The sequence below is a fragment of the Acipenser ruthenus genome, chromosome 47 (genome assembly GCF_902713425.1).
Source record: "Acipenser ruthenus chromosome 47, fAciRut3.2 maternal haplotype, whole genome shotgun sequence".
Classification (NCBI taxonomy): domain Eukaryota; kingdom Metazoa; phylum Chordata; class Actinopteri; order Acipenseriformes; family Acipenseridae; genus Acipenser; species Acipenser ruthenus.
This window is the reverse complement of record NC_081235.1, coordinates 8,632,501-8,658,481: the sequence shown is the minus strand read 5'-3', so window position 1 is coordinate 8,658,481 and position 25,981 is coordinate 8,632,501. Positions and strand designations below refer to the sequence as shown.

General features: G+C 40.6%; 1 protein-coding gene across 1 annotated transcript in view; it reads right to left on the bottom strand.

Moving 5' to 3' along the window:
- Window positions 1-3,761: 3,761 nt before the first annotated feature.
- Window positions 3,762-25,981, bottom strand: part of LOC117401224 (guanine nucleotide-binding protein subunit alpha-11) — a 25,053-nt gene continuing 2,833 nt past the window's right edge. The window contains exons 2-7 of the mRNA XM_059013956.1: window positions 14,937-15,121; window positions 13,442-13,596; window positions 12,200-12,328; window positions 9,689-9,818; window positions 9,000-9,153; window positions 3,762-7,714 (exon numbers count right to left, since the gene is read on the bottom strand). Of these exons, the coding sequence (XP_058869939.1) occupies window positions 7,524-7,714; window positions 9,000-9,153; window positions 9,689-9,818; window positions 12,200-12,328; window positions 13,442-13,596; window positions 14,937-15,121 (944 nt within the window). The 3' untranslated portion in view covers window positions 3,762-7,523. The remainder of the gene's footprint in view (window positions 7,715-8,999; window positions 9,154-9,688; window positions 9,819-12,199; window positions 12,329-13,441; window positions 13,597-14,936; window positions 15,122-25,981) is intronic.

Here is a 25,981-nt window from a genome sequence, read left to right as displayed (position 1 = left end):
TGCGCTGTGCATTTTCAAATCTTCATGAAATCGCAGAGGGCCGTGCCATGCTCTTTAGTATGGTAAGATGAGCAGGGACTGAAGTAAAAGCAATTATTATTATTATTATTTTTTTTTTTTAATAAGACACAACACAAGTATAGGAACAAAATTTATTCCAATTTCAAACAGAGATTTTTTTTTTTTTTTTTTCAGGAGAAGGCTATGAAAATCATTTCCATGTATTTTTAATGAGGTTCAGGCAACAGTGGTTGAAATGAAACGAACAACAAAAAATAAAATGCCTGGCTGAACAATACTGTAACCTTACAGCCGCCCCCCCCTCCTGCCTTGGTTAAGCAGTACTATGGGTTCTAGGCCCCCTCCCAAAAACAAACAATACATGCAATTTTAAATGACACAATTGTTAAAAACAGCGGCATCTTTTTTTTTTCTTTCTCTTTAATCTTAAATACAGAATAAAGTTGTCCTTTATTTTTGTTTAAAAATTGGACCTTAAAATACATTAGGTCGGTCTAATGATTTCCACAACATTGGCACTTGTATGAGTCTCGCACTACAAAGAAGGGAATTGGCACAGGTATTATTGTACAGAATTTACATTCGGTATACTTAAAAACAAAGAGGAGCACAGAAAGAGAATTAATACATGACTCTGGTTTGTATACAATCACTACACGATGGTCAACCTCGATCATTTAAAAAAAAAAAAAAAAAAAAAAAGGTTTTACTTCGGCACACGCCAGCTAGCTGGTTCCTACGTGACCGAGGTTACTGAAATGCTATTGTACTATAGAGAAGAAAAAAAACACAACCCACAATGGCTTTGAGATTTGAGAGTGAGCGTGACTTTCTGCACTGGTGCCTCAAAGAATGTGCATCCTGGTACATTCCTATACATTGCACTGATCCATGCCCTTTGTGTTGCAATAGGAGCTGTAATTGCACAATATCTTAAAAAAAAAAAAAAGTCTGCTCTTTGCACTTACACTTTTAATGGTGAACAAAAAGCACGCCCCTTCCTAACTATATATGTATATGACGATTACAAAATGCAGCCCAGCAAACCAAAACAAACAAATAAAATAAATTCATCTTCAATGTACACACTGCTAATCTTAAAAACCTGTCCGCTTTCACATGTGTTTATTTAACAAAATGTTATTGGCAAGACATTTAATAAAATGGTACCAGGTGTTCAAGCACTAGCACCCTCCATTCATTCACTTATTTCAGGTATATATTTGGATATAATTAAATGTGGAGCCTTCCATTCTGCTTTCTTGGGCATTGGAGGGAGTTCTTTAGGAACACAGCACAAACAATCCTCCAATAGACTCCCTGCAACACTCTAAACCAATTTATCCTGCCCTCCTCCCACCCTACACCCCCACAGACTGATGCCAAACTCCTGACTCCTTTAAAACATAGTATTCTACCATGGAACACACATCACTGTGCACATGTCTATATTTCTGTTCAGGAACATGGAAATCGATAGAGCAGCAGTATTGAAACACAAGGAGGCAGACAGACAGACACTCCCAGGTAGTGAATGCTATGGATGACCATCATGAGGTGCCCTGTAGCAGGAGGGCGTGCGCGCGCGCGTGTGTGTGTGTGTGTGCATGCATGTATGTGTGTGTGATCAGCATCTCCGGGGGAGCGAGGGGCAGTGGTGTTGGTGCTTTCACACGGCCCGCACCGTGATGTTATGTCAGGATCTCAGCTCATTCCTCTGTTACAATGCAATGCAGCGTTAGCCCACAGAATGGATCTCTTGCAGCCAAGCACGTGCCCCTGCTTAAATAAGGCCATCGGAGCCCAGATTATGAACTGCCATGCAAACCCTCTGGGGCAACGTTAAACTACAAAAGACACAAACACTAATCTACCCCAGGTAACTGCAGGTGGTTCCGGGTCAGTGCTGCTCAGGGTCTGTGTTCATTTCATTTTATTAAACTCACTGAATCACTTCCAACGTCTGCCCTTTGTATGCATGTGCAGGTTTTTTTTTTTTTTAAAACTGGGAATCAAATTATCTTTATGGCCTAAAAGAACAAAACTGCTGATTTTACAAAACTCTCTCTCTCTCTCTAATTATAAAAAGAAATAATGAAACGCAACAATGAAAAAGATACGGCTGGGTATTGTTAGCACTCCCACACGGCCACTTCAGTGCAATTACCAGCCTGGCTTAAGAGGAGTGCTCACAACAATGCAGATTTACATAGATTTGTAAAGAGCATCGAGAGTGTGTGTGTGTGTGGAGGGGCTACAAGGCTTGTCTAAAAGCTTATTACCTATTCTACTTTTAAACACTGAAAATCTGACCTTCTCAAATCAGGAGAATTATTACTTTACAGCAAATCCTTAAAGAATATATTATATAAAAAAAATAAAAAAAATCTTTACTAAAATCGAGTAGCATCCGTTACAGCAAAACCAGCAGCAAAAAAACAAAACCGAAAAAAAAAAACACACAATCCAAATCTCTAGCCCCTCTACTCTCCCAGATCAATAACCCACAGCTCCAAAAAAAAAAAAGCAAAGCCCTTTACTTCACATGTCCTTTCTGGCAGAGAATTTACTGGACTCCCAATGCGTAGGCAGTCTGAGCCATTCCTGGTTTTACCATGATCTTAAAAAGGCTTCAGGTTCATTCCAGATTTCCCTCCCTATGGTTTTGCCTGGTTAAAGTCACAGTAAAACCTGGAATGGCTCACACTGCTATGCAACGGGAGTCTTGTTTTTACCCCCTCCCCTGCAGGATGAGTCCTTGCTTCCATATTCCCCTATGATCACCTCCTCCACATGGCCCTGAACCTTTCCAAGAGACATTGGTGCAGATGTGTGACGGCAACACCAGGAGATGGGCAACACTTGTTACGCGTCAATTTCAGCTTCTCCGGCCTCAAAAATATTATAAAATCAAAGGAAACGGCACCAAAAGCCCAGAAGGATTCTCTCCTCATCAAGCATGCTCTTAAGAGTGGGAGTTCAAGTTACAAAGTGCAGGTGCTTAATTAAGTTTGGGAGTCTCTTTACTGCTGCATTGAAACGCTTTACCAGAAGCAAACCCAACTTGTGTAAAACAGTGCCCCCTACAGGATCACCAGGGAATATGTGTGCATGTGTTTTAGTGTATATAAACTATAGTCCTATCTATCATAATCCTAAAAAAACAAAAAACAAAAACGATAACGGCACATAGATGGGTTAACAGATTCCTTGCAAACACAGAAAAATGTGTTAATGATAAGTTTAAAACCTCTTGGGCTAAACTTGCAAGACTGGTTCCTTCATCATGAATGTGTGTATAATATATTATATATATATATATATATATATATATATATATATATATATATATATATATATATATATATATATATATTATATATATATATATATATATATATATATAATAAAGACACAACAAGGCCTGTACCCAGTCAGACACATTGCTGGGGCTTCATCACTTTAATAAAACATCTCTACCAGATGGAAATGGATGCAGGGAAAGTGGGTTTCTGCATATCTATACCTATCAATATCCACACACACACACACACACACACTGCATTAGCCATGAATCTATACCTATCAATATCCACACACGCACACTGCATTACATTAGCTGTGAATCTGTATCTATCCACACACACACACACACACACACACTGCATTACATTAGCTGTGATGATGAAGGCTAGCTTGAGAGCTGTCAGGCCCTACAATAGAAGAGGGGTAATAAAGTATAAAGGGTTAAGGAATTTACATTTTATTGAGCATGATTGTAACAATAGAATTTAAACCAAATCAACATTTTATAGAAGTTGTTGCACATTTGCAGTACATTAAAAATCAATTTGGTGACAAAGTGTGTCTGGAACTGCCTAAGCAGTTACCTGAGGTATGTAAAAAAAAAAATCATAAAAAATAAAACACTTAATGCCTAATGGGAGAAATCATAAAAAATAAAAAGATGAAGACAACAGAGCAGGAAAAGGCTAACAAATCAGACGTCGTCGCCCCCAACTCCCCCACCCCTTTTTTTTTTTTTTTTTTTGGATGAGCTCAACATGATTTTTATGACACTGAAGAACCAAAAAAATAAATGCTGCACCTTTCCAATCCCGACACTGGGCCCAATTCACAAAACTTTAAGGAGGATTTATATATATAAACACATTCTCGGATGTCAAACAGCATTTTAAACACAAATGAGAATACAACTTCCAAACCCTCTCGTTGTAAAGGGTTTCAAACTTCAATCAAAACATACTTAAGAAAAAAAAAAAAAAAAAAAAAAAGTCCTTACATTTCTGGGAACCAAGCCCACTGTTCCAAACATGGCACATATTTTAATAGAGAACAATAAAATTGCCCCCCCGAAAAGCAGGAGAGGCTGAATGATGATGGATCAGTTTATGGGGAATGTAAAAACATACCTTGAAAATCAAATAATAAATTACTGCAAGGTCAGGAAAATTAAACGGATGCATTAAGATCCCTATACATACACACACAATGCATCTGTATACAGGGCTATACAACCTGTTTAATGAGATGGGATTTCTATACATCTAGATTTAAAAAAAAATTATATTTCAGACACTAAATCTTAACTTTCAAAACACCAAACTTTCAAAACACCAAAACGGAACGTCTACTGCATTCCAGACATATATGATGGCAATATAGTGTTGTATTATTGAGAAGCTTATTATGATGCATATTTAAAATTTAATAACGTTCCACTCAAACTTTATTTTAATTTTTTTTATATATTTTAATTTATTTATATATATATTTTTTTGTTTTAGTGTTGTTTTTTTGTTTTGTTGTAACCAGTGATCAGAATTAATACTGTACAGGTAACCCAGTTAGGAGTTCAAAAAACGAAGTCATTTTAAAAAAAGTTTACAACTTTTTTTTTTTTTTTTTTTTTTTTTTTTTTAAAAGCCAAAACTCATTATGCGCGGGATACTAATGAACATTTCACCTCTTAACCTCCCCCAAACCCCCAAAAGAGTGTGTGTGTGTGTGTGTGTGTATTTCTGCTACATGATGAAATAAACCCACTGCTTCCCTGTCTATTCTATTCATGCCATGGCTAACGCTGATAAGCCGGACGTTTTCTGTATTACATATTTCCTTAAAAAGTCTCGGACAGCATCGATTTTTAACTGGGGGTGGTTAGAATTAAATACATTTCTTGAACAAGTCAAGCGTTGCAAGGAAAAATACTGAATACCAGACGCACTCAACTACAGAGGCAAGGGGGAGACCCATTTATTTACCCAACCGACTGTGGCAGATCAGCAGAACAGTTCTTGACACATGATGTCTTTTGGCAGGATTAGCACTTCAGGAGAAAGAAAACAATAACATATAAATTATGGTTTTGTTTTTTTTTTAGCAAGGATGCAGAAACCTTTTTAGGACACAAGATGCAGGATTACAGAGGCTTCATAAACTTGAGCGTGAAGCTTTACACTTGGATTATTAGTGTTGGATGTGCCGAGGAGGACAAAATAGATCTGCAATTATAAACAAACAAAGAAACACTACTGGATTCGTATTTCTTTATTATTATTACTAATATCTGAAATAATGCATCTGCTGTGCAAGATGTCAGTAGAATCGTTTCCTTAAAATTCTAAAAACTGATACTGCATCTCTTAAAAGTATTTTAAGAAATTGTGAATTGGCACTATTTTAATTTTGCAAAAACGCCACCCAGTTAGTCTCCCCGACGTTCGTGCACCAAATCTGCAGCAACGCCTCCCCATCCCACCCATTCTCAACAGTGAAGCCCACCGCGACGCACGACCCAGTCTGTTTCTATTAGGCTGTTCACAGAGCCCCTCATTAGCCCTTGTAATGAAAAAGAAAAAAAACTACCGGAGTACATTGCAAAAAATAAGACTGCAAGTACCGGCAGAATTCATTGACTTCAACAGCTGTCTCATAGCAGGACAAGCTTCTTTATAATATCAACATTAATAATAAGAAGAAGAATAATAATAATACTACTACAAGCAGACAAGGGGCAGGTTAGACTTCACCCACTGATGAGAGTGAATACACATTTTTTTCTTTACATTTCCTATTTTGCATTTAAAAAAAAAAAAAAAAAGAGAGACCATGAATTAAATCTGTAACGCATTTCAACTGCCACCTCACATTAAACTAATAATAATAATAATAATAATAATAATAATAATAATAATAACAACAACAACAACAATCATCGACATCCAAGTTAAATAAAATAAAACTGATTACTTAGCCGAACACAAGAAGTTTTTACAGCAGTCGAGACGTCAACCTCTGCCTGGGAATTGTGTGGAAGAGGTGTTTTTTATATAAACTACATCTCTCTCTCAACACATATATATATATATATATACATATATATATATATATATATATATATATATATATATATATATATATATATATATATATATATATATATATATATATATATATATATATATATATAATCTGGTCCATAAATTAGATAAATAAAATTATGATTTATTTTTTTAAATCTTGGTTAAAATCTTCTAAACCATGCCTACAGAAGATTTTTTTTTTTTCTTTTAAATTTAAACTGTATAAAATAAAACCAGAGGTCATTCTTCCCCCTCCAATAACTTAACACGTTTCCTGGTCTTCTGACTTATTTATTTATTTTTCTTTTGCTTGTTTTCCTCCCATCTTTGTAGTCCATGAATGTAAAGAACAGCAAGTTACTAATTATGTTTTTAATACGTCAATAAAAAATAAAACACAAAATCACAGTATCAACACTTTATGATTGATACGTAAAGAAAGAAGGAATCAATTAAAAACAGTAAATACATCATTAGAAATCACTTCAGATGGTTGGGTTATTTCCTGGGGGACGGGGACGGGGGGGGGGACGGAACTGTCCCTAAAAATGATAAAATCACATGCACCACATAGTGAGTTTGTTTATAATTTTTGGTTTTCAAAATCTACGTTTAGTGGCCAGTCTTTAAAACAGCACAGAATGGGGATGGGGTCGGGGCAGGTCAGTTGGTCCAGTGTTTAAATTTGGCAATGAGAGGGGGGAGGGTGGGGGGGGGGGGGCAAACAAAAAATTAGCCCAAGCTTGTTTGGCAAATTATAACATAGTAGTTGTGGTAGGCTGAAATAAATGTACAGATTGGCCCATAATTAAAATAACATCAATACTGAACTAAGAGAGATGAATATGGATACACCCCCCACCCCCGATGTACTGCTCAATTCAATCTTAAAAGCTTCTCTTTCGTACACGTGTAGATTTTTCATTTAATCGAGAGAAGCTCTGTGGACGACTTGCCATCGAATTACAAACTTGCACAGATCCGACGCAGCACTGCGTTTTGTTTGTATGTTGTTATTAAAAAGGTTTAAAATATTTTCAGCAATATATAGATTTGATTTCGTATTTATTATAATTTTAATTTTCTGTGGCGCGTGGCGGGGGGGGGGGGGGGGGTCTACACCAGGTTGTACTCTTTCAGGTTGAGCTGCAGGATGGTGTCCTTCACTGCGGCGAACACGAAGCGGATGTTCTCTGTGTCCGTGGCGCAGGTGAAGTGAGAGTAGATGATCTTGTCACTGTCCGGGTTCAGGTCCACGAACATCTTCAGGATGAATTCGCGGGCCGCCTGGGCATCTCTCTGGGGACCTGCGGGTTACGAAACAACTCGTGTCGTTAACAGGGCCGTCGCTCCGTTACCCATCGCTGTGCAATCCAATCCTCTTACAACAATCACTTATCATCCAAACCTCTTAGAACATTACACTGCTTCCTGTGTCGCGTACCGTTCAGGGATGGAAATAAGACTCCTATTGCTTAGCAGTTTCACTCATTCCATTCTATGGCTTGCCTGCTGTAATATGCATCATTACCCTGTCCTGCATCAATAATCCCAATATGAATTTAGTGTACAGGGCATGGCACCGACTAGAGTCAGATAGAGCTATTAGACAATTACAGGACTTTCTTGGCGGTTTCACCCATTCCAGGTTTTAATACAAGCTTGATTAGCCACAGTGTTTATGTAGTAAAACCAGGAATGGATCAAACCGGTATGCAAGAGGAGTCTTATTTCCATCCCTGCAAAAATTTAGTTTTTTTTGTTGGGTACCATAGGAGAATCACACAGAACACAAGCATGTAAGAAATGGAACAGTGCATTAGGAATTGTAGTTGTATACAAAAAAAAAAAAAAAAACAGATTCCTTTTAAGAGAGTCAATTGTCAACTACATACGCACACCGTGCATGGTGAGGTAATGAAGCCATGCATTGGAGAAGCTTTCATACGAAATTAACTCTGCCCACCTGCCAATTACAGCACTTTCAAATTCCTGGTTTGTACCACTAGGTGTCAGCAGCACTAACCGTATCCCTGGGCAAAACTAAAAACTGGAAAAAGAAAAGTGAAGTCCCGGCCGGACAGTATTTTTACTCTGGCTCTGGATTCGTAAAGGGAATACCTCTTCTTGCTATTGTATGTGTACAGAAACACCTCTCTGGTTACCAGGGACTCGTGCATTTCAGCACAGCCGACAGGCAAAGCCAAGCAGCAACCAAACCCAACAGTTACCCCACCTGTCAAGGAAGGATCTCGCCACAATTACTACAGCAGATTTCTACAGGAGCCTAATCCCTTCCTTAGCCGAGTGCAGCACAGCAAGCAACAGAGACAGTTTCTTCTATAGTAATCATATTTGAAATGTCTTTAAAAAGAATGACCTAGTAAAAAAGCCAAGGTGGGAAGAATGAATTTACTGAAAAGGTAAGAATTGATCTATTAATAATTGATCTACAGATGGTCATAACCCATCACCCTACATTTGTGCATTCACCGATATGTTTTACTGGAGAATTTAAATAAAGTAAGGTAAGAGAATGAAGCAGCGCTCTAACTGGGAAGGGAGTGTGGAAGTTCTAGACAGAAGATTTACCATCAAACTCCGGAAAGTAGTCCACTAAATGGGAGTACATGATCTTCTCCTCCAGCAGGTCCTTCTTGTTCAGGAACAGGATGACGGAGGAGTTCTGGAACCAGGGATATGTGATTATCGTTCTAAACAGCGCTTTGCTCTCCTCCATTCGATTCTGGGGGGGGGGAGAGAAAAAAAAAAAAAGGAATTAGAAACCAAACAAAGGATTTTAGCAATTTACCAATTCCATCTGTCACACCTCCGCCCTGAAATAAAACACACATCTCTGCCATGACCTGCAGCTCAAGATATACCCTTCAAATTGCGCAGGGACAGTCACAACATGTTGAACAATTGCAGAATACACCACACTTTTGTATTTCAGCATTCTGCTGCCATGGGAATAGGGTTTTAAAAGCTTCTGAAGAGATGGGTGGTCAGATAAGAAATCCATATGAACCCAGAGAGAGAGAGAGAGAGAGAGAGAGAGAGAGAGAGAGAGAGAGAGAGAGAGAGAGAGAGAGAGAGAGAGAGAGAGGAGACAGAGAGAGGAGGGGAGGAGGAGAAAGAGCAGAGGGAGAAGAGAGAGGAGGGGAGAGACGGAGAGAGGGGATGGGAGGTGGAGAGGAGAGGAGAAGAGAGAGATGGAGAGGAAAGAGAGAGCAGAGACACAGAGAGTACCCCCACCCCCCCCGGGCTCGGTACCGTACCTCATTGTCAGACTCGACCAGGACCTGATCGTATTCACTGAGAGCGACGAGGAACATGATGGACGTCACGTTCTCAAAGCAGTGAATCCATTTCCTGCGCTCAGACCGCTGCCCGCCCACATCCACCATTCTGAGAAGGGAGAGAGGGACCAGGACAATAAGAGAAAAGGGTTTCCATTAAGAGTTATTGTTAGGATTTTTACAAAATGTTCTACGGGTGCATCAATGTAATCACAGAGCAATACAGTGCATTGGACTCCCATGCACTTAGCAGAATAATGGGTGCCTCATCAATACAGCTGTAAAATATTAGCGTCAGCATTACCATTGCGAGCCACTGCTTTCAAAACAAGATTACAAACACACTTTTATAATGGAGCGTTTCGATGCTAAAATGATGCTCCTTTTATTCCCTGCCTTGTTTTACTGTTCTGTGGGTTTCTTTAGTTTTTATTGCTTTTCTTGCATTCTTTTATTAATATTTGTTTTATTCATGTGAAGCGCTTTGCGGCAATTTGCATTGTGAAAGGCGCCATATTAAAAATAAAGATTATTATTATTTATTATTATATCTACTGTGTTTCTGTATCTCTGTCTATCTATGTAACTTGCTCTTTCTACTGTCTTTCTCTACAGAGAGAGGTCGCCCCTCATCTTCTCTTCTGGGCCCTGTGAGGATACCTTCCTCGGGTCAGAGATCACACCTGTCAAAGCTTCCTCGGAGCTCGAGCCCCGAGGCAAACGCGTTAAACAGCTGCGCGTTTCATAGGTGGTCTGAACTTCATGGATGTGTGGGTGGAGCCTTAAAGCCTTAACATTTCATTGAGACACAGACTACTTTTACAGTCTTTTAAAACACTGTAATGTATCCGATGGGAAGTTTATACTCCTGTCATCATTCTAGGCCAGCAAGCGTTAATGCACTGGCATTTGAATAGTGTATTATGAGAAGAAAAAATAAATAAATAAAAAAAAATTAAAACGATTTCCCCAGATCAGCCCAGCAGGCCGTTACCTAGGGGCTGCTGCACTGCTTGACCCAGTCACAGCACTTAAGAATAAATGTTTAATGAGATCTTGAGGTTTCTTAAAAGCGATACTGCTTTTGCTCTATACACACACACACACACACACACACTGGAGAAAGAAATAAAAACACAAACAGAACAGGCTTCCCTGTCTCCGTAAACACAAACAACTTGAAAATAAAACCACTGTGGAGGTCATGCTGTGCTGCTTAATCCAGGTCAGATTTTTACCATGGAACCATGGAATAACAATTTTGTATAAAGCCGTACTGCTTAGTAAAAATAATATACGAAACAGAACGCTGATGCGAGGTTGCTTTTCCACAAGGACCAGCTGAAAAGCAGGCTGGGTAGTGTTGGGAGGACACCAGCTGTAAGCACAGGGAGGAAACATGTTTGAAATCTGTTCTGAAACAATGAAAAGCAGCCGCAGCATCAGGAAGGAGTTAAACCGACGCCAAGGCTGTCCACAGAATTACATATTATTTCTGGAAGGTAATTCTGTTCCCCAACGCCTCGGCGCTACACAGCAGCTTTGATAAATGAAGCCTCCAGAAACAGCTGCCTAAAATAACGCTCCTTCACATCCAGCAACCTCCTTTCCTGTGCGAGACTGACCTACTTAAAAAAAAGACGAGGTCTGATGTAGGACATCTGAAATGGCATCCTTTAAACTTTATAACCGACAGCACACGAGCTTGAAATCTTCTGGGAATTTTATTTTATTAACCCTTTGCGTCACCACTTAAAACCGTCCTCACGGACTGCAGCGTGATAGGAAGTCCTACTCGCACCGCCTTGTTTATTTGTAATATTACTGTATTGTTCCTGGCGCTCATGAAAAAGGTGAAAGGCAGGGGGACTGGACATTATGAAGCGCAGTAATCCTTTGTTTTCACAATCCTTTTTTGTAAAGCCTTTGATTAAAAAGTAGGCTAGGTCCCTGCTTGCACAGGAAACCGCAGAGTAAAAAGGAGGGGCTGCAGAGTACGAATGGCTGTTCCAGGGTCAGCCAGCAGAGGTCGCCATTCTGTTGGTGAGACATTAAACTCCGATGCCATCAACCAACACCCTTCTCCTTAAAAGAAAACTACAGCTAAAAATAAAATGATTTGTATATTAAACATGATGACAAGCCGTGGTGAATGATTTCATTAGGAACGATTAATACAGAAGGACTGAAAAGGTTCTTTACAATAATCAAGAACTACTACCAATAATAATAATAATAATAATAATAATAATAATAATAATAATAATAATAATAATAATAATAATAGGTGGGGTCCCTCCCTGACATCCAGTTTACATATATTTATATTCATATATATGAATATAAAATGTTTACTAGATAAAAGTTGGAAGTTTTCCCAACCCGCCCGCAAAGTTGCAAAACACAAAACAAAAATAAAGAATAATTAAAATCGGATTTATAAAGTGATGAGTGAGCACTGAATGAGTAACCTTGCTGTTGATCTTGTACCTGAAAATGATGCTTTGCAAGTCGAAGGGGTACTCGATGATCCCGGTTGTGGGGATTCGAACCCGAAGCACATCTTGTTGAGTAGGGAGATAGGACGGTTCCGCTATACGGTCCAGATCACTTAGATAGCTACAAACAGGGAGAAACACAGGAACACAACATATATATATGAAGCAGGGCAGCAATTAGCACACCCCTCACTTGGGCCCCTCCGAGGTGCTATCCTGATGAATTCTTGAACCCCTGCACCAACATCACATTTATTTGATAAAACCAACATTAACAAAATTACAGCAGCCACTTGCATTTATTTGTATTGTTATTTTTTATTATACAAGCTCATCAATAAAACTAAAACATATTTGAGCAAAAGACTGTGTTAATTATTACGCATATTTTTGATCTGTTGCTAGTGTAAATCGGGGTCAGATTATTATTATTTTTTACTTTTTCACCCTCTCCTGTGCTTTCACCCTCTTCTGCGGCCTGTGAAACCAAAAGTTGCATTTGGACAGAATACAAATGTTTTAAATCTTTGTATTTCATGCATTTCTTTAAAAAATGACTAAATAAGTAAAATGCACAAGCCTTTAAAGAAGTTCATAGCTTTGAGCTTGAAGTTTTTTCTCCCCAGGGTGACTTTTCTTAACCCAATACTCATTCTATTGTTGGAAATGTAGTTCTCAGTACACCAAGTCACCCCGCTGCAGACTCCAGTACACATGTTAGTACTGATGAATTATTACCAATTGAAGAACATTCACTCTAAAATATTATTTTATTCCTGGGGCTGGCATGTTGCTCTAAGCTTAAAGTTGTAATTTCAGTCGACTGCTACAGAAGCCCTGTAGTATTTCACATTACAATTGTGTCTGTGATACATTTAAAGGAGTGCTAATTGATGCTTTAAAAACACATTCTATTAAAGCTTTAGCAGCACTAGGACTGGTCCACCTTTTACTGTCCTGACATTGTTTTGGTGCTCTTTCACTTGATCCAGGAGAGCCAAACGTTTCAAAATACGACAGATAAAGTGCTGCATTCCCGACACCTTTGCAATAGAGGTCACTTTACAGAAATGGGATTCCAGCTCCACCACCGGACTGAGTCTGAACCACAGAACAAGATGAAGAGATCAGATGCCAGGGACTAGCAGCGGCTTTCCATCTATACTGTCGACAGCTGCAGCTCGATCAGCCCCACCGTGTTCCTTTCCTGTCCCCGATCCAGCCTCGTACTTACTATTTAGTCGAGTCGGAGAGCTGATACTCCCGCCTCCGGTCGTAGCACTCTTGGATTCCAGGGTCGGTCCACAGAAATTTGATTGCGTTTACATAGGGGTGCTCGAACGAGCAGACCTTCTCCACATCCACCTCGCGAACCAACAGGGCATTGGACTGCGGAGAAACAAAACAGGGTGCAGACAGGGAGGCGACAGACCTGAAGAGTGGAGACTGCCTACAGACTCACGAGGACCATCAATAGACAGGCACCAACTACTACGATAGGAAATCGTTTTAAACACCACCAAAAACAGAAGCAGGAAGCAATTCTGATGGAACTCCAATTAAACTGTGGGAATGTGGGAAGCAAAAACGCAACAAAGGATCATGGAGCGACATTCTACCCAGTGGCAAGTTTGTAGCATTTCAAGATTTCTCTTAAAATACCATCCCAATGTATTACTTTAATGTATCAAGAAAAAAAAAAAATATATATATATATATATAGCGTATATGTCATTAATCATATTGGATTACTTCTAATGTATATCGATATTGGATTATTTAAAAAAAGATGATCAAGGAAAACTCTGAGCGCGTGGGGAGGACAAGAGAAACGATATCCCTGCTCAGAGCGGGGATATGAAGGATCGCTTGGTTTCATGGGTTCTCTAGTGGTTAAATAAATAAAGCCAGAGCCTGACACACAGCTCAGAGCCAGCACGTGAGAGAGATAATAAGGGGACAGAAGTACACAGGGCGGTTATCTTTTGTGGTACATTTTAAAACGATAAGAATCATCTCTCCCAGGCCACATGACCATTTTACGATGCAGTGCACTGTGAAAGATCATACATTGATTTCTGCACACAAACACACCCTGTGAAGGATATGCGGTTATAAACCAGCACCTACACGAAAAAACACACACATTATAATGTTACTTCATTCCAGTAGGGACTGGGTCACAGCAGACAAAAAGAGGCTCTTACCTGCATCCGAATCCCTAGTGGCTAGACCACTGCAGCAACAACACGACGCATTACAAACATCAACGAGACGAGCGATCGCCCATTACTTTAAAACATCGACAGATCTTGAGTACTACTAGCATGAAGGTTACAAGGTAGATAAACGTGGGCCAAGTGATTCGCTGAAGGTGCACGCCTTGTCACATCTCCCGAATTAATTGTCGAAATTAAGTTACATAATTCAAACTCCTTTATTGAGGATGAGAACAGGACACAAATATTATATATATATATATATATATATATATATATATATATATATATATATATATATATATATATATATATATATATATATATATTTTACATATATTAAGAAACTCCCCGACTGGGACTTAGAAATCCCGTGAGGTTCCAGCGGTCTACATTAACATACAGCACGAAGGCAAGGTGGGACCTGGAGGTCCCTCCAACACTGAAAGGGTTAACCTCGGGTCTTGGTTTGTATTGTGCGGTGTGTCTCTGGGCAGGTCTGGCCCGTACCTTGTTTTGCTCGTATTTGTACTGGATTTTCAAGGTCTCCGAAGCTCGGATCATGGACTGCATGGAAGTGAAGATGTTCTGGTAGACCAGCTTGGTGAAGCCTCGCTTGTCCTCGTCAGTGTAGCCAGCTCCATGGATAATCCTCATCTGTTTGATAAACGTGCTCTTTCCACTCTCTCCCGTTCCTGGGAAAACACAAGCAGGCAAACTATATTCAAGACCACCGGTCAAGAGAGAGACCTCACTGATGAATCCCACCCGTCTACAGAGATCCTTTTCAAATGGTCAGCTGAGGAGTCCAAATATATTTGTTTACTGTAAGCTGCCTAACACAGCAGTTTCAGACTTACCCAACTATTTGAATGCACTGTACACTATAATGCATATCTATTCTTTTCCAGTGATACAACCTATACAGACTGGATCTCCCAGAACAGTTTTCTCTATACCCTTACCCCGTAGCAGTTTCACCCATCCCAGGTTTTAATATGAGCTTGATCAGCCATAGGGAGCAAGCTCAGGAGCGTCTTATGAAAGTCCAAGTAAAACCAGGAATGGATCAAACTGCTATGCAATGGGAGTCTTATTCCCATCTCTGAAATGGTACTTCAGGATGACTATTTTTTATTATTTACATTATATAAATTCTACCTCATCTACCCAGCTTTAGAAAAAGCATTGCTATTATTATTACAATGGCCTTACTTAGTAAATAAAACACAGCACATTTTCGTTTCCATAGTGTCAGACCATGAAGGTTTGGTTAACCAAAGCTCAACAAGCGAGGCCTTCAGCAGCCAACAACCCTGTGTGTGTGCATCTCCACTATAGTGCAGATTTAAATGTGAATTTGGTGACCACTGGCAAAGCAAATCACAACTGTGTACAGTAAGCAACCTGCAGAAACACGTATTGCAAATTTACAAGTAGGACACGAACAAGTTAATCTCCACAGGATCTGATAACCAGAGCAGCTTACGAGTGACAAACCACAAAATGCAGAAGACGAAACCTCTGGGCGGTTTGGTGTGTTAGACAGACACTTCCACACAACCCCCGCTAGGTTAACCACAAAGCTCAAAGTGGATCTGCTGTTTGTATACTCGTGTACATTTCCAGGTACACACTAGAGATAAAAGACAGATTAAACACAGCACTGCCTCCGGGATTTCATGCAAGTTAAAATTTATTAAATAAAAATAAAAAACCCACACAGGGATGGAAATCAGACTCACTGCATAGCGGTTTGATCCACTCCTGTTTTACTGCAAGTTTAATAAGACACACCTGAGCTTGTAACACAGAAACCATGACTTATCATGCTTGCAGTAAAACCGAAAATGGGTGAAACTACTATGCAAATCAGTCTTACCTGCATTCCTGCAACAGCAAAAAAAATAAATGAAATAATAAAACACACACGTTGGGGCCTGAAACCAAACGCTCCATGGCAGGCAGCTAGTGGTATGCAGATTCGTGAAGCAAGCAAGAGAATGTGCAGAGAGAGGAGCACAGTAGAACACTGAGCTTATTAATACTGAACTACTGCTGTATCATAAACACAGTATCTATTAACATGCCTGTCGCACAAAACACAAGCACCTCATGGCACGGTACAGTACTAAAACCGAAACTACGCAGAGCAAAGCAAGGTTTCTAGACGTGATCGGAACTCATAGCTGAACTTCTCTAATTAGGCTGCATTGTTTAACCCGAAAGAAGTCAAGTTCCAATGCAAAGGAGCTAAATAAAAATAAAATAAAAAAAACACCAGAAAAGGATCCGAGCTGGACAGGGAAAATCCTAACATGCGTTTCAGAAGTGTTCGATCTGAAAAACAAAAAGCTGCGAGAGTGTTACAAAACACTCATTTATAACAGAGAAAGTGGGTACAAGCCTAAAGCTTTAGTGGAGGGTATATGTATAAAAAAAACACATCAATAAATCCTGGCCATATGCTACCCCCCTTCATCTCCCTATCCCCAAGCACTTTCTTCACAAAAGCTCAGAAGACCAGCTAAGTAAAGCTGCAAAAATTGGCAGCTATGCAATTTGACTACCAGCAGGATTTAGAGAGGATGGACAACATATACAAATGTAACACAGATCCATACCCTGTATTTCAAACTGAACAAAAACATAATCGACAGACCTACCTTATGCAACCCTCTTTAAAAGGTACAGGGGGACCTGTTCTGCAGAAAACACATGTGACTGTGGCATGTGCCTTTAACGTTAATTGTAGCGATTTAAAGAAAGGCTTTCCAGTGTTTAAACCATCTTCCAGCTCGGGACGTCCCATAACAATCTTCACTAGTTCACAGTAAATCCCTTGAGTTTTTAAAATAAAATTCTAATTTAGCTTTTTCTATTTTTAAAACGTGGCCTTTCCTGACAGTGCGCACTTTCCTGCACATGCTCAAACGAGGAAGTGGCTCCTGGGGTAACAGCGTATTACTAACCTGCTGGTTTGGGGATGCAACCCCTTGGAAACTAACATGCATGAACCAGGACTTATCATGCATATGTGCGCATTTTATATATTATATATATAATTTACATATGAAGGACATTGAGAGACACTTGTGTTTTTACATTTACAGTGCTGCATTTTCTATCCAGCATACCTGTCCAGAATCATTCTCAGATGACTGTGGCAGTCTGTCGAGATCTACTCCAATCTGCTCTCTATCACCAGAAATGCCTCCAAATTGCAGTTGTTTGCGAGGCAGACTTAGCTTTAAAACTGCTATTGGAGTATCGGTTTTGCACAGAGCTAAACCAATGCAGAGAGCTATTAATGCAATAGGGGCAAAGTCTCAGTGCAATTGAACCGCGTACCTGGCACTGAATTATCTTACAGAAACAGCATTGTGCTGTCGTTCATTACACCTTATAGTTTTTTTGTTTTAGGGATCATTTGTTTGCGATGGCCGACACTTCTGTATTTCACATTTCGGATTACCTATTGAGGGTGGTTTAAAAGTTAATTAACGAGAGTCGTCCCATCTTGGATAGAATGGGTATCCACAGTAAAAATGTGGAAACAAAAAAACACATTGAAACAGTGCGATTTCATTTAGAATGCCATGGATCATCTATTCCCCAATTCATCATCATTATAATAATAATAATAATAATTGATAATAATATCACATTTAGTTGATCAAGATTTGCCTGGAATCAGATGTTTTATTGACTCGTTTTGTAATGGTTACGGGTGTTTTGTCAGTACCTGTTTAACAATAATCTTGAGCTGCATTGCCCAAGATAACATTAGGTAGGCAGTCCAAGATTAGAGCTAATCAGGGTCTGTGAAAGCAGGCAATAATGTTTCACAGGGCTGTCAGATTAACAAACCTGAGAGTTGCTGTAACACCGTGGGCGTGCGTCAAACTTTAAAAGCATCCAAATAAGGACACACAGCCCATTTATCCGGGTCATATTTATAATGGAAGCTTCTCTATAAATTATGCATCACACCTTTATATGGCTGCCAGATTTCATGTCACAAATCTCCTAGTGCGTTTGTTTTGAAGTGGTTAGAAACTGTACTATGCAGTTTATGAAAATGTAGTGGCTAATACTGCTTTGCATTGCTGTAGCGCATATGCAAATACCATGTGAAAGCCATCAGAATTTTTTTTTTTTTTTAAAGCGGAGGTGACCAGATTTGCTTTAACTAGGACAAGCATGCATTAGTAATGATTGGGGTTCTAGTGCTGTAGCAGCACAGTGGCAAAAAGCTGGTCCTTACTCTCCTGACCTTCTGCAATGCTGGGATACTTCTTGCAGATAATGAACACACGTGGTAGCAGATTAGTGCGCTTTGTATTTATGCATTTCATTTTGTTTAGAAGGAGTGGACAGATTCATTGTGCACAGGAGAATCTCGATACTTCCACTATATCATGACAGAGGTCTGTATTGGGACCCAGAACCAGAAGCACAGCAAATCGCAGTCCAATAAGGAGTCCATGGATGATTACTGCAGGACGCCTACAGCTAGTATGGGTACATGTTCTCCCCCCATGCCATCTCATGCATGCCCTGCTGGAACAAAATACAGCTGTCAATTTGAACTTCCAAGTAGCCCATGTCAGCACCATAACATGTATGACTAGCCCATTGTAATATGCATCATGACCTTGTTCTATATCACTATTCCCAATGTGAATTCAGCGTACAGAGGGTGGCACTGGCTACATTCAGATATGGCAATACTAGACATACAATTGCAGGGATGGAAATAAGACTGCCATTGCATAGCAGTTTCACCCTTCCCAGGTTTTACTACGAGCTTGAGAGTGTAGGCAACAAGCTCAGGTGTGTCTTAACCTCAGGAATGGATCACACTGCTATGCAAGTCTTATTGTCATCCCTGAATTGCGTCCATTTGAGACCACCAAACTTCTCATGAATAACCTGATCTGGATTTGAACCCGAACCCAGGCCTCCACAGACCAGAGGCATGAAGGCTGCGCTTACCCGGCCCACTCGTGTATTTCATTTCTTGGCATCGGTTTCATAGTTTAACAGTTACAACAAAACCTACCTAAAGCATGCGTTTGCTGCACCAACTGCTGCGCTTGCCTGTTTTGCTCAGGGTTTGCTATATTAATACATTAGAATCACGCTGAACCTCACACGTTACCTGGAGTTGTGACAGCCTTCCGCGGCCGCCCCCAACTGTGCTGACCCAGCTATCCAGTGCCCCGTTTCCATTTGCTGGTGGGAGCAAGTTAAGCGATCCTGTTAGTTTCCAGCAGCAGCAAAGCAAAAAAAAAAAAAACACACGTCGCCCCAGTTTGCCAAACTGCTCGAACAGACGATATGACAGATTCAAGTGTTCATATGCAAATGACTAATGCACTTATGTACAGAGGCTTGTGTTTGAACTGAATAAAGATGATCTGAGCATTAGATGTAAAACGGCAAGTGCAATGCAGCCCATTACAATAGATGGTTAAAACAGCCTGGTGTTAATGGAGGGATGGAAATAAGATACTGCATAGCAGTCTCTCCCATTCTAGGTTTTAATAAGAGCTTGATTAGGCACAGTGTGTATGTAACAAGCTCATGTGTGTCTGATTAAACTCCTAGTAAAACCGGGACTGGATCCAACTGCTGTGCAATCGGAGTCTTATTTCAGTTCCTGAAATGGTTAAGATACCAACAGTTCCAGTCACAGCTGATCAGAAGGAATTCTTCAGTGCAGAAATTCATTTTTTATTCTTACAGCCTTATTTTCTGCCAAAGAGCCGGAGCCCCCAGAGAAAGCTGCTTTAGAATCAGGTTTCTGTGGTCTGGTTTCCCTGGACCGAAGAGGTCAAGGACGATGAAAGGAGGTGCCCGATTCTGGTGCCCCATTTTTAGAGTAACGATGCAGTACGAAAGGTCAGATCTTTGTCAATGGCTGAATTGTGCAGCTGCGATAAGGCTCCAGGGCAGCCTAGGTTTTTTTTTTTTTGTAAACCACAGAACACAAAGCGAAACTGATTTCAAGACACGGCAAGTTGCTAAAGTCAAAGTCCACTTTCAGACAGGGTGTTGTTGCTGCTGACTGCATTGAAATTTAAAACAGGTCTAGCAGGAAGCTGTACAGTCTCCCAGGGACTTCAGCTGGGAAACAAAAGAAAAAACATTTAAACAATGCAAAGAATGCAATGGTGGAGCGATTTCAAAACTGGGTTCCCAACGCTGGTCAGGTGAGCAACGTCGTGAGAGAAGCGGTCACTGAAACTTGCAGAATAATGTAGGGGTCACTCAAGGGGGACTGGGCACTCTGAAATGACCCGTGAAAAACGGTTTCCAAAAAAATAATAATTTTACACTTGCTAGAAATGAGTGGGCCGGCTGAGCCAAGCTCCTGCCCAAAGCGTCTCTATTTACACTCAAAGTCACCTGGAAAACATGATTTTGCACCCTTAGGTACATCGCCCACCCCTATTGTGTTGACGGTTGACAGCTGTGTGGATGGCTGTGTTGACGGTGGATGGCTGTGTGGATGTCTGTGTTGATGGTTGTGTGGGTGGCTGTGTTGATGTCTGTGTTGATGGTTGTGTGGGTAGCTGTGTGGATGTCTGTGTTGGTGGTTGTGTGGGTAGCTGTGTGGATGTCTGTGTTGGTGGTTGTGTGGGTGGCTGTGTGGATGTCTGTGTTGGTGGTTGTGCTGGTGGCTGTGTGGATGTCTGTGTTGGTGGTTGTGTGGGTGGCTGTGTTGATGTCTGTGTTGATGGTTGTGTGGGTAGCTGTGTGGATGTCTGTGTTGGTGGTTGTGTGGGTGGCTGTGTGGATGTCTGTGTTGGTGGTTGTGCTGGTGGCTGTGTGGATGTCTGTGTTGGTGGTTGTGTAGGTGGCTGTGTGGATGTCTGTGTTGGTGGTTGTGTGGGTGGCTGTGTGGACGGTTCATTGCTGTGTGGATGGCTCATTGCTGTGTGGACGGCTGTGTGGACGGTTCATTGCTGTGTGGATGGCTCATTGCTGTGTGGACGGTTCATTGCTGTGTGGATGGCTCATTGCTGTGTGGACGGCTGTGTGGACGGTTCATTGCTGTGTGGATGGCTATGTGGATGGTTCATTGCTGTGTGGATGGCTCATTGCTGTGTGGATGGCTCATTGCTGTGTGGATGGTTCATTGCTGTGTGGATGTCTGTGTTGAAGGTTGTGTGGGTGGCTGTGTGGATGGTTCATTGCTGTGTGGATGTCTGTGTTGATGGTTGTGTGGGTGGCTGTGTGGATGGCTGTGTTGACAGATGATGTCTGTGTTGATGACTTCCAAGGTTTTACTACCAGCTCGATTAGCCAGTGTACAGGTAACAAGCTCAGGTGTGTCTTATTAAACTCATAGTAAAACCAGGAATGGATCAAACTGCTACGCAACGAGAGTCTTATTTTCATCCCTGAATTGTGTCCATTTGAGACCACCAAACTTCTCACTAAAGACCCGATCTGGATTTGAACCCAAACCCAGGCCTGTACAGACCAGAGGCATGAAGGGCAGTGGCTGCAGCCTGCTGCGCTACCCGGCCCACTCATGTATTTCATTTCTTATAGCTCTGACTACACCCTGAACAAGGAGCACGCACAACTGTTCAGGTCGTTCTGCGGCTGACCCATTAATTCGCTTTGCACCATTCGTGAAAACCTCCACACACGTTTACTGCCACCTCTCTCCCATGCTTATTACACAATCTGACTGCTGCACAGAAACAAAACCACAACGATAAAAAAAAAAGACAAATTCATTTGAAGACTCTTAGTGAGCAGTTAATGTCGGTTATCATCGCATTTGTGTTCCTCGGCATTAGGATCTTGCATACAAACTCCAACTTTCAATTTATCCAGTAAAGTATAACAAGTTTTTTGGAACTTGGTCCAGTCATAATGCATTGGCACATGGTCAACTGGTCCATTACTGGCGGCAAAATTAACAGCATATCAACGCATTAAAAACATAGCTGATGGATAATTATGCTTTGCTCAAAAAGAGGTTTCAGCTCTCCAAGAATAGGAAAGATTTTAAACTGTGCTGTGCAATGTTATTTTTAACAGGGCTTGGACAAAGATGATTTTAATAACTGTTTAATATTTTGTACTGTTATTGTAATGCCAGCAGTAAGATAAACAGGTCTTTTTAAAACACCTTCATTTGTAGACTGATCTACAGTGTCAGTGGAAGACTGTAAACACGATCCTCACAGCAGTGCTGGACATGGGTTTTCTCAACTGTTCTAATATCATTCTTAGGTTTTCCTGCTTATTTTAATGCCAGCAATGAGCCAAGTGATGTTTATAAACATTATGACAGGTCTGAAGTGTCTGCAGGTGCTTTACTTACTATTACAGCAACAAGAGTCTGGTTGAAAATCTTGGCTTTAATAAAAATAAAAAGAATTGTTGTAACATTTATTAATATACATAAACTACAAACATTATATTTATGTTCAAATGTTTCATTATTAATAAGGTGATAATAAAGTGGTTAAGAAAAAACCCACAGAATTGGCTATTTTTGAAAAATTTCCCAGGAATGGAAAAATCCTGCCTTGTTATTAAAAGAGGCAGCACTAAACCAGGCTTTTGTGGGTTAATATGCCCTAATAAAAAGAAACAATTTTCTCAAGTAGAAAAGTAACCTTGAAATCCTGCCTATTCCGACCTCTAGAAATATGCACTGGAGAATTATTCCATCACCAGTAACAGCAGCTAGAAATAGCTCAGGTTCGAAACAGCACTGATGATGCTCCCTCCCACAGTGTGCCTGGAACTGTGCGATTTCCAGCCTGGAGAAGTGGGAACATTTAATAAAAGTGTACACTGTGGTTCAAGACAACATCGAGACCCAGGAATTTCAAAGGGTGCATCGCTTACAGATATTCCACTTTGAATATTGATTACAAAATAAAATTCCTTAGCTGTACATTAATCCCACCAGAAACATACAGGTTGTGCAATTCAGACATCTTTAATATTCAAAATAACCCAATGTAGGCCCTGGGCTGGAGCATTTCAGAAACCACGTGTTCAAAAGTCGTTTTTGCATTATATAGGACTGTAACACATAGAAAACTCTTTAAATAAATACAAACAAGGGCAATACAATCACGACAAACAAGGGCACTGCTGTGCAGCCGACACATCACCTTCACTGCCTCTCCAGTCTGCAAACCCCCCTTTACTCGCTGACCCTCAATGAAACCATAAAGATTACTGCCTCATGTAAACACATACTAAGAGAGAGAGATAGAGAGAGGAAGAGAAGAGAGAGATAGGATTCAGAGACACAGGGCTGCCGCACATTCTACTGTGAGTTTGCACATCTTGTTTCCAATTAAAATCTATTCATTCCACAAAGTGGTAATCATCCAAAGATTACTTGAAGTTAAAATCCAGCCTTGCAAGGGCTGAAATCTTGTGGAAACGTACATTAGGAAACACAGACTGTAAAAGACATCAACGGACAGGGCGCAGAAATTAAAACTGCAGCTGGTGGGAGAAAAAATAACTTTGATCTCACCCCCCTCTTTAAATGCAAGCTCTTCAGAAGTACTACTATGAAGTGAAAGTGAAAGTTGTCACATGGGCAGGGGTCCTCATGTGAAATAGCAGGCAGGGTTCAGCCCTGATATTCAGTCACTTGTGACTTGCATTTCAGGCTACAACGCAGACAGTCATGGCTGTCAGGGCACATGAACAAACAGCACTAATATAATAAAGCCAAGAAAAAACAGGTCCTGTTCAGCATAGCGTGCAAGACAAAACGCATATTCATACAACTGCTGCTGTACGAAAGAGTACCAGAGGATGAAAACAAATAAACTTCAGTCTCTTAACTGTTACGAGGAGACGGGCGACGGGGGGGGCGGACTGGTGCAATTGTAAATTTCATTCTGCTTTGATCAGACAACCCAGGTATTGGTCTGGATCAAACATAAGTGTATATATTTAAAAAAGGGACGGGCGATCTTCGGTTGGGGATGGGCCACACAGGCAATACTGTACAGTATATCGGAACAGAGTTGAAGATCTTCTCTGTATATTACAGGCTACATTCTCACAGCTATTTACTCCAATTTTTCAGAAAGGAGAAACACGCCCACTAAAGTTAGCCAACCACAAATAAACCACCCCCAAGACTTTCAGTTCAGAGGCTTGAATCAAGTTATTACACTGTTTATGCGTTTAATGAATGTTGAATCAGTCATGCCTTTTCCATTCAGATCAAAACTGTGCTAATGACGATTCGGAGTACCTAGCTTTGGGAATCTAGCCCTGTATTTTGTTGAAGATGCACGTACCTTTTAGTAAAAGGCACAGCGTATAAATCCCTGGAGCTTGTCATCTTGCCCAGGATGAACTGGGAATTAGACATGCATTTAAACAAAATAAATAAAACAATGAAGCCAGTGGTCTCCGGCGACACCTCCCTGCTCACGCCCACACAACCAGGGCCAGGCCGTCACGCTGGAGCTGGAGACACCAGAGCCGTGCCAGAGTGACCCGCTGCAAGCTCTGCCGGCCCAGGAAACTGCAGGCAAACTCTGCAGAACAAGAGAGGCTATTCTCCTGCGTTACACAACTCGCAGTTTAAAAGCACTGGCTAAGAGCAGGGACACTGGCCTCCTGCAAGTCACAGGATACAACACAATCCCCCACGTTACATACGTAGGCAAAGACACCAATGTCCGACATTGCAATAGGATTAAAACGGAAATTATTTAGCATCCTTCCCTCTGCGGCATGCATTTTGGGGCAAATGCCAAAGCGTTTTGGTCAATTTTTGCAAAACAAGTGCTACCCAAACTATTTGTCAAACTGTGAACCAGCAGAAGACAATACAATACCAATACAATATGCTCTTTAAAATCAATGACCTTTAATGAATCGGTAAGCACCGGTAGTGAAGCACACAGACCGGATATGCTACTGTCCCCCCAGGTCATAAACTGGATAACTGGCAGAACTGGTAAGGTTGCTGCGACAATGGAGATACTTTAGAAGAAACATCTGAAACTACTTTTGGTCGTAATTGGGCTAATGACAAGAAAGGGGTCTTTCAGGAGAAGGGTATGGCACTCCTCCCCCCCTCCACACTGGATGGAAACTGCAGCTATTGTGGAGTCCCAAAGAGCAGCACAGTCCTGCCACTGATTGCTTCCTGAATATCACTGGGGATCCCTCGGTCTCCTTCTCAGCTGTGTTTAACTTTGAATACCATTTAAACCTTGAAATGCTAAAAGTGCATGCATTTTTTATTTGTTTATTTTATTCCGAGGCACATACTGCTCAATATATATATATATATATTTTAACATGACTCCTACCTTTATAAAAGTTTACCATGGTATTTTTGCATAATCATTGTGCAGTTGTCATTACTGATCTGTCATTCAAACTCTGCAAATCTCCTAAACTTGTACCTGCCGATTGCAAACATAGCCCTGCTAAGAAAATAAACACCACAGTAGAGAAGCCTGCTCACAGACGCGTAGAACAGTATCCATTGCCCATTGGTTTAATTTCAAACTGGATTAATTCACAAA